Raw genomic sequence first — 10033 nt, forward strand, 5'->3', positions numbered from 1 at the left:
ACTTATAAACACCAAATAATTACAAAAATCCTGTGATGAGAACCACAAGCTAGGATCAATGTAATGTTTAAGAGACTCCAGTCAGGACACTTGTTGAAAGAGAACGCTCAGAATTTTTAACCTAATCAAACAAAGGTCAACAAACTTAAAATGAAAAGGAAGTCCCGCTAGAAACATAGCCCAAAGGTCCACGGATGTCTGCAAGAGAAGTAACGCCATTTAAGAATTCATCAGGAGACATATGCAGTTACATGTAATCCCCATGCACATTGTCAGCATGTGAGGTTTCCCGGATCGCGTATATCTAAATATATATTTGGGGTATAATATTTGGGGAACGCACGCAAGCATAATTACACACTATCTTCGTTTAAAGTCAAACAATGCGTATCGACGTAACAGAGCAGACGAATCAGGTGCGTGAGCGATTACCCGGATGAGACTGGCCGCCATCTTTACTCCATCCCCTCTGTGCTGCCGGTTGGGCGGAACACCATCGAGTAGACCCAGTTGGTTTCTAGGAACCGCTGACAGACCAGGCAGACACATTATCGAGTTCCCCCCCTTCCCATACAAGTCTCTTTGTCACTTTTGACGGATCCTCACGAGCGTTTCTATTTGCAATGGCAGAGCGAGAGGAATGCGTGTACCAGGCAAAACTCGCTGAGCAGGCCGAGCGATATGACGGTAAGCACACTTTGAGTGGGACATGCTCACCGCTGGGTTTCCCCCTTCCTATGCTTGCTAACCGATGTTAACAGAGTGCCAGTGGAGCTTCGCGTAGCGTTTTGGCTACCATGAATTGTATCTTGGCTACATGGCGAGTGACACGCTGATGTGACTGGAATAGACTGCGCGCGCCTACTGCTAATGAACGGCATTGCCAACAGCTGTCAAAATCGAAAGGGGATTAAACAAGTGCCGTCCAGAGGCTAGCGTTAGCGAAAGGGCTACAACAAAATGGCGGATCAGTAGAGCGTGAGCTGTCAGGAGTTGCCTCCCTGCACCACCGTACCTCCGCTACCCACAGCCTTGCTTTTCAACGCACACTGTGGCTTTGTGAAAGTGTTATTAATTATTGCCATAAAGTAGATTGTGGTTTCGAAGAAAGTTAGCCGCCGCCCAAAGTGCAACGTATGGGGAGTGGGCGGACAACTGTTGACTTGATGGGCTGTTCCTCTCCTGTTCTCATGGCCGCGCAGTTCAGCTCGATTGACGAAAATGACTCTCTTCTTCCTCCCTTTCTGATCTTGTTCACTCCCGTTAGACCGTCATGCCATTAGTGGCCTCATAGGGGCTGTTTTTAGACGCCTGCCTGTGCGACAGTTATAGGTTGCTTAGTAACGTTAAATGAATGTGCCGTGACTCACTCACGGGATTTGGGAGCTGTGGGAGACATTGATTGATTGTCGACTGACTACATGGAAACCTGGCTGGAATGTGGTCAACTCCATGCGGTTGTTCTGCAACAGGTTGCAAGTTTTTTTTTTTTTTTTTTGCAAGCACGTTTCGAGACGTGAAATATCGTAGCAGATTCTGAACTGAGGGTGTTGCCGCCACGCTTTCGCTTAGTGTGGTCATTCGGGTAATGCAGGTTTTTAGCTCACTGTTTGGCATATTGGATGTACTGAACCGTTTTGTAGGCCCAGACAGTTGTCTTCTTACTGACATGTTTAGTGAGTCAATCTTTTTTTGCCCCTAAATTAGAAGAAATGCCAACATGTATTTAAGTTTGTAGTCGTAAAATGTATAGCTTACCCCCCCCCCCCTTTTTTTTTAAACCATGGTGAAGCTGCAATATTACCAGATTGGACTTGTATCTCCTCCTTGAAAGGCTCTGTAAGTTATTAAAAAATTGTTGTGGCTTGTGTAAAATTTCACTTAAGTACAGGCTAATGAAATGTAAGTCTGTTTTGGCACATCAAAACCATCATTATGTAGTGGTATGATTGTGCAAACCTTTGTCTTACTTCAAATATAACTGCTTGACCCAAATCACATTATTTATTGGGGTTGATTGATAATCACATGTGTTTTCAACCAGTAGTGAAATAATAGTATGTACATATTTAGTTCGAATGCTCCCCTCTCACATAGTAGCACTAAAATGACATGGTGGGGCACAGACAAACCATGTGAGGAAAATCAACCAAGGGGATCTCATCCACACTGAGAGGGTGGCTCGGGTATTAAAACATGGACATGAGACACAGGGGATTCTCAACAACTGAACAAATGTGTTGAAATGAGTGTTGCTTGTGTCTTGTCAACAGAGATGGTGGTGTTTATGAAGAATGTGGCGGGCATGGATGTGGAGCTCACAGTGGAGGAGAGGAACCTACTATCAGTGGCTTACAAGAATGTGATTGGCGCTAGGAGAGCTTCCTGGAGGATAATCAGCAGCATTGAACAGAGAGATGAGAGCAAGGGTGAAGAAGAGAAATTGAAGATGGTCCGGGAATACAGGAAAACGGTAAAAACAAAACATTACATTATTAACAGCCCTCTCTGTTAATTTGTCCTGTTGTTGCAAACGTGCTTCACAATTCAAAATGTCTGGTTATGTACTGATGTGAGATCACCAGCTCCTATTAATAATACACACTACGAGCTGCTACCGAACAGACTGCATCTGAGTCATAGCTGGCAACTTGTCCTCTCGCTTGCCTTTATGAAAGGAAATAAGAGCTGCCTATTACTCAGGGAGAGGCCAGAGTGTGTCATAGAGAGGGGAGGGGCTGTTGGATTGCAGGCAATACTTTATTGGGTGATCCTGCTAGAACACTTACACTTTAACCAATAAGACATTGACATTTTTAGAATGACAATTTTTTTTAAATAATAATAAAAAATAACACAGGCTGATGGTTCAACTAAATTGAGGATTAAATTATACATTTGTGTATGATTGTGCTTTGTGTGGCAGGTTGAAGATGAGCTTAAGTCAATCTGTGGTGACATTCTGGAGGCACTGGAAAAGCACCTACTCCCCTCCGCTGCTGCTGGAGAGTCCAAAGTCTTCTACAACAAAATGTAAATGCGTGTGTGTGGTCTTAACTGTTCAAGAGAAGGACATTTTAGGGGTTTTATCTGTCCACATTTTGTCAATCAAATTTGTTGTAGCACAATCTCCGGTATCATTTATAGGTGTGACTACAAGCATGACGGCCACATTTCTTGATGTCTGATTTCAGGAAGGGCGACTACCACAGGTACCTGGCAGAGTTTGCTACAGGCAACGGCAGAAAGGAAGCAGCAGAGCAGAGCTTGGTGGCCTACAAAACCGCTACTGATCTTGCCACGCAAGCGCTGCCACCCACGCACCCCATTCGCCTTGGTCTCGCGCTCAACTTCTCTGTCTTCTACTACGAGATCCTCAACTCACCAGATCGCGCTTGCAGGTTTTTCTTGTGGCTGTCCAGTGTTTTAATATTGCCTTGCTAGTTCATCAATTGGCATGAAATCAATTCAAGTCAGATGGGACTAGAATGAGAAATTGTTTCATATTTGTGGGCAAAGATCATAATTTGAGATAACAAAGGTTCTGCATTTTTGCTCAGGTTGGCAAAGGCTGCGTTTGATGACGCAATTGCAGAACTGGACACGCTGAGTGAAGATAGCTACAAAGACTCCACACTGATCATGCAGTTGTTACGTGACAACTTGACATTATGGACTTCAGATATGCAGGGAGAAGGTGAGATGCATGTTGTTACTATAATTTGCCTCAATCTGTTTCCACAAATTGATGCTGATAGATTGGGGGGGGGGGGGGGCATGCTGCCTGCTCGCTGCCTGCTCGCTTGTTAGCACCTTCTTGTGAAAAGAGCTCACGTTAAAAAGCATTGATGTTCAACTGGAAAAACATTCCTACATGTATGGTGCCAGCAATTCATTGACAAGGATTTTGTGCCAAAAATGGGAGCGACTTGGAATATCCCCTGAGCCCCAAGTCAAATTTTTGCAGTTTTTGTCAATAGCTTAAATTCACTTAATTGAAACACCATCGTTGCACATTACATTCTAATTTAGGAATGTATTCTATTTTGCTGGAATAAAAGATGAAGTAAAATAATATACCTGTAAATTTAATCATGGAAAAAAGATATTACAAATAGGGGTACATTTTAATAGCTTTTTATGTGTGTTTAGTGATTTGCAATTCTACTCAGAAATTCTTGAGCACAACCAACAACACTCGCTATACCTCAATTCTTTCAATTATTATATCCTTCCCGCTTATAAGCCTGTTTCCTTCATTCAGAAAAGGCCCTACAGATAAATTGTCATACATGTCACAGCTGCATTAAAGGCAATTTTTTTTAAAATCAGTCGTTAAGCAAGGCAGGTCCGAACAACATTGGCAACGCCATTTTAGCATCTTTTCTCGTCGGCAGTCGGGGTAGTGCCAAACAAACAAAAAATAAATACATAAATAAAGATAATCGCTTACCTCTTCGGGAGGGCAGTGGCAGGCAAGAATTGGATTGTTGTTGTAAGAGCCTGCATGCATGGCCCCCAACAATTTTTTTTACTACATATGAAGGTGAAAGGCTCACTTCACTGGTGTTTAAACTGTTGTTTTGGATGTCAAGGACATGATTAAAAACTCCACAAATATTACATTCCAAAGTAAATTTTGCAGAGGCAGTATGTGGCTAAATGATTTTGTTTATTCATGAAAGTAAAGTATTATAATCATTTATGTGTTGCACAAACATTGACATCAGCAAAGATGAGATGAAAATATTGTAATAATATAAATTAAAAAGATTCTGACTTGTCAGTGAAATAAGTCAGGTATTTCATAAATGTAAGAAAATACTTTTAAATTCACGGGAAAAGTACATTTTAAGAAAACAGTAAGGTACAAAAAAAAATTCAGCCTTTAAAAATTTCGTACGCATTTATGGGAAAAAGATTTACAGTGGTACCTCGGAGTTTGAACATAATTCGTTCCTGCGAAGTGTTCAAAATCCGAATTGTTCAACCTCCGAAAAAAAGTAATCCCATAGGAAATAATGTAAATGCAATTAATCTGTTCCCAAGCTCCAAAAACAGAAAATTCCTATTTTCATTTTTATTTATGTTTTTTTTACATTTACACCCTATACAGATTTAAACAATAAAAAATCCTTTACTTTTTTGTTGTTGTGGAGTGATGGCATCAGTGGTTGATAAATGCTATGTTAATGTTAGCTTTAGTTCAGTGCTGTGTATTTTACATTGGGCATGTTGTTAGACTACTAAGCGGTCCTTGCATGCGTTGTTTAACAGTTGTCAGGAACGTTGTTGAACAGCTAAGGGGGGTCCTCGTGCCAGTATTTACAGAAGTAGTCGCGATAATCTCCTTCCTAATTTTACTGTGGTTTGTAGCACTATGTTTTTCTTTGCTGCCACTGGCACTGTTGTCTTTCTTTGGGCCCATGGCGAAGAAAATTGTTGTGAAAAAATCAAAATGCACTCGCGAGTATGGAGTACTACCGCAACGTCGACATTGCTCGATTTCGCTCGACTTTACTCTGTTACTCGTTTTCAAGGTATGTTCGGCTTAGCTTGCTTTGCTTGGGTGTTTGAACTCTGAAAATGAGTTCAAACTCCGAGGCATTTTTATTTATTTTTGCTCAGATTTTTTGGTTGAGTTCCGAGACGTTCAAACTCCGAGGTTCCACTGTATATAAAATAATCGATTCATGGTCTCATGGCGTGGCGTCACGGCTATCTGAAATGCTTCGGACACTGAGACAGACACTAAACACTCGCAGCCTCGCACCCGTCGACGGGAACGCGCAAGTATTTGGATGTGGCCCACACGTTGCAAACAGGAAACGGAAATAAAGTTGATGGGTGAAAACCCGGAAGTCGGAAGTCCCGCCTCCTCTTTCCTCTGTTTATGACTTGGCAGTGCCTCACCATCTTGTCTTTCTCCATCCTCCTCTTTTTGTAGAGTCCTAAAGGAGAAATTTAAGTGTTCATTTGCCATGTTAACTCTCTTTGTAAGTGTTGCCCACCTGAGCCATGCTGAATGTGTGTGTGGCTGTTGTCATTTCCTCTCACCAATCACACTCGCACCTACAGTAGTCATACCTGCATGTTACTCACTAGATTTTAGGAAGGAACACTCACTCGGTGCACTACTTCATGTCTGTATTATTATTATTATTATTATTATTATTATTGTTGGCACACTGGATCACTTGTGAGTGAAACACACACCACATTTCGCCTTTGTAGATATTTTCAGGAGAAAAACAAAAAAGTAATTTGGATGAAATTACGGATGAAATTACAAAATCGCACACAATCCACCCGACCTGTGACACCCGAGTTTTTCAGATTTCACAACAAAATTTCCAGCCATCCATTTTCCATACTGCAAACGCTGACTACATCCTCAACTTATTGCCAGTCAGTCACAGGGCACATAGAGAGCCGTGAAAAAAAGTATTTTCCACCTTTCTGATTTTGTTTTTCTTCTAACTTGTTGTGTATTCAAGCATGCTAATGTTTCAGTTAATCAAAACAATTTTAATATTACAAAGACAACCTAAGCAAATATAAAATGTTCTTCATTAATGAACCCCTTCAGTCCTGTACTTTTTCTGCTGGGCAAAAATTATTTTTATTTTGGGGTTATCATGTTTTTAGTTGTTATAGTGGACGTCAGGATAATATGACTGTAATGTGTTGTAAATTTAACAAGCTTATATGCAACATTTTTAACATGAACATCATGCAAATCAACTTGCAATTGTGATTGGTTAGTCAAGATCCAATCATGAACCCGAAGTGTTGACATCATCCAAATTATTCATTTTATTGGTTTAGGCATGTGAATCTGTCATTTCCACTGGGAACATCTACCGGTCAGAAGGGGTTGGGGGGTCCATCATTTGGACTTGTTCACTCAATCCCAACATATCTGGCCCTGAACATATTTACTGATATTGCCACTCAACTGGCAGTTTAGTCATACCACAGCATCTAATTTGGATTGCACAGCGAGCTTGTTAGGCCTATTCCGATGTCGATTTGCTGGTGTTTTGGTTTTCTGGTAGACAAGAATTTTTATTGTTCCTTTCACAGCAAGTCGTCCGTGTCCGGGAGTAGCAAAACAGCCCCAGACCATTACAATGCAACCACTTTGTTGGAGTGTTTATCAAATGCTGTTAGTTTGACATCCAATGTAATGGGCCGTACACACATTCCAAAAAGTTCCGGCTTTTGCCTTGTCAGTCCACTGAATATTTCTGAAAAGCCTTTGCTGACTTGAGGTTAAGAGAAGTCATATGGTCAAATTTAGCTGTATTATTGGATGTGTGTACCCCATAAAAACATTTGGTGTATTTTACCTGGAAATCTTAGTGGAACCATTCAAGGTTTGAACTGCTTGACTTTGGCGAGTCTACTTGGTTGTAAAGGTGGATGCAACATCGTTTGTTAGTGGTGCAAAGTTGTTTGTCACTGACAGTACTTTGGTGTCTGCTGTTGCAGGAGAAGAACAGACCACAGAAACACTGCAAGACGTGGAGGATGAAGCACAGACTTAGAGAAAGCTTTGCCACTATCAGCCAACAACTTGTGACCCCCAAAACTCAACCCACTCATCACACTCCTTCACTTCCTGGTTTGTCTTTTCCCTTCCCACTCTTCTCTCCATCCTCTGCTACTCCAGGACCCAACAGGGCCTGAAAGTTGATCATTTTGGTTATCTTTTCTTTTTTTAAATTTTATTATATATTAGCCCATACACCACTACCACTTCATTCAGTCAGGAAATACAATGTTAGAGAGACAAAGAAATGCCCCTGGGTTTTGTTTTTTTGTTTTATTTTCTTCCTGGTACAAGCGGTTTTGAAATGTTATCTTTGTTTTCTTTATTGTTTGTTTCTTTTTGCTTTTCCTCAATATTTTTATCATTTGCTGGATGTATTGAGAATCTTTCTTAATGTAATTACAGAAATTAACTTTTATTACTGAAAATGTTGACTATTAGTTAATGGGAGCTATTTTCTTTGTTTTTAGTGAATCAATGTTAACTTTTTAATGGGCACTTTGGAGAGCTGCAAGTGTCTTTTTTTTATGTTGGTTTTTCAGAGGACGTTGGCAATGTTTGCGATATCCAAGTGGGGCAAAGAAGTGCTTTTACACCGTAGTCTTTTTTCCCCCCTCTTCTGTTTTATGTTGGACTTTACTTTGTGCTCAATACTGTAAGAATGCACATATGCCTGAAGGTTGCATTTATCACTTGCTGTTTGAATTAAGGGCAAGTATTAGTTTGGCCCCGCTCATTAATAGAGAGCCCAAAAAAAGATGATTGTTTTTGCTAGCTAGTATTCTTTTCTGCAGCTTTCCCCAACTTTGTACTAAAGCTCCTTTTGGTTGAGAGCGTATTTCACTGCAAGTTCTTTTGCTTCTCTTCTTGTTTTGCTGCATCATGTGTAACTTGGAGCTGATTTGTACTACTGGATATCTGGCTGGAGCCACAGACAGGGAATCTGTATTGTTCTTACTGAAACACGGCATGGAATTAACATTAAACAATCTAAATTAAAGAGAGCATTCTGTTTTGTTCTTGTCAGAATGGCATTTTAGAAATAATTTGTTTCATTGTGTACGTGATAGTGTTAGATCCGTCTTTCCCAAGTGAATATTAAGCCACATAACTACTTAAAAACAATTCATGCAACAAAAAAAAAAAACAACTATGCCATGTTTCACTATTGTCCATTTTCAGGCAGTTTTGCACAGTTGGAGAGGAAGACAGGCCAATAGGCAATAGCTTTTTTGGGTTGAAATTTTAAAGATGTTTATTTTTTCATTAATAAGAAAGCTACAGTATAGACAGAAAGTGTGAGTATGCGCGGTAAAGGGAGCGAATGACCTGCAAGGAATTTAATTGAACCGGGGTCGCCTGTGTTGAGGATGAGCCTGTTTTTTTATGTTAAAGAGGAAGCCCCCCCCCCAACAAAAAAACAACAACATAATTATTTACTATAATATGGTCGATGCAGACACACTAATCTAAACACGGTATTCTGATTAATATTGTGTTTGTGAAATATGAGTTACGCTGCAAAATCCAGCCATTTTATCCATCTCAGGAGGCGGCCATTTTGCCACTTGCTGTCAACTGAAGATTAGAAATCATAGTTGCTCAGCTAACGACCAATCACAGCTCATCTGTTTTTGGAAGCTGAGCCGTGATGGTCGGTAAAGTGATCGATTGCTGGACAAATCGGTAAAGTTGGCACGTAGCTAGAAGATCACTCAATAAGTTGGTCAGTTGGTTGATCAACAGCTAGATAGTTGTTTCTGACTCGGATACAATTAGATTGTGCATGTCTCACTGATAATGTAGTGTGAGCATCATTTGGACTTGTCCAATCAGGCCTACGGGAGACGTGTCGATGGTCAGGTTACCATGGTAACGTATGCTGGCCCCCCCCCCCCTTTTTTTTTTTGTGCACTGCTTGTATTAACGTGAAGCCTGAAGAGGGCAGCAAGGTTCACCTAATCTTGACTGGACAATAACTCAGACCATCCCCACTACTGTGCAGTGTCCTTTATGCTACAGTAGCTTGGTGTTGAGTGAGGTCAAAACATAAGCACAACGACTTTACATTATTTTCCCTCCGGAGGGTGTATTGTTGCTTTAAGTGATCTAATCGACGGCCTCGGGCCTCCATCGACTTCCTGTGGAAATTGTTGCAGCATGCTTGACAAGTCTTATTCAAGTGTATAACTGAAGAAACAAAACGTCAATGAAATATTATGAACTTCCTCTGCTGCAGATACAGTCAATATAAATAGCCAAGGTTATTTTCAGGTGACATTTGTGAGATTTTCTCTGCCCCAGCTCTTGCGGGAGAGCTGAGTGTGCATGTGGCATCTGATTACAAGGACTCAATTGCAAATGTACAGAACAGAATGCACTGGATCACCACCAACCTTTCCTGCCTTCCAGATCATCATTCCATCAGGCCATTGGAACAAAGCTCTCTGTGTCGGATATAATAATGATGATAATAAT

At 40.8% G+C, this 10033-nt stretch overlaps 1 protein-coding gene across 1 annotated transcript; it reads left to right on the forward strand.

Annotated features, from left to right (window-relative positions):
- Positions 1 to 443: 443 nt before the first annotated feature.
- Positions 444 to 8555, forward strand: ywhae1 (tyrosine 3-monooxygenase/tryptophan 5-monooxygenase activation protein, epsilon polypeptide 1). Its single transcript, XM_086080078.1, has 6 exons — positions 444 to 687; positions 2274 to 2473; positions 2927 to 3033; positions 3195 to 3401; positions 3561 to 3697; positions 7495 to 8555. The coding sequence occupies exons 1-6, from the start codon at positions 624 to 626 to the stop codon at positions 7548 to 7550; spliced, it is 771 nt and encodes a 256-aa protein (XP_085936204.1). The 5' UTR covers positions 444 to 623; the 3' UTR covers positions 7551 to 8555.
- The last annotated feature ends 1478 nt before the right edge of the window (positions 8556 to 10033 follow it).

Source organism: Leptonotus elevatus, chromosome 7, assembly GCF_054856555.1.
Source record: "Leptonotus elevatus isolate MCC_2025b chromosome 7, RoL_Lele_1.0, whole genome shotgun sequence".
NCBI lineage: Eukaryota > Metazoa > Chordata > Actinopteri > Syngnathiformes > Syngnathidae > Leptonotus > Leptonotus elevatus.

Coding starts and splice junctions, on each gene's coding strand:
- ywhae1 (XM_086080078.1), top strand. CDS start 624: ATGGCAGAGCGAGAGGAATGCGTGTACCAGGCAAAACTCGCTGAGCAG. Junction 688..2,273: donor GCAGGCCGAGCGATATGACG/GTAAGCACACTT, acceptor TCTTGTCAACAG/AGATGGTGGTGTTTATGAAG. Junction 3,698..7,494: donor TTCAGATATGCAGGGAGAAG/GTGAGATGCATG, acceptor CTGCTGTTGCAG/GAGAAGAACAGACCACAGAA.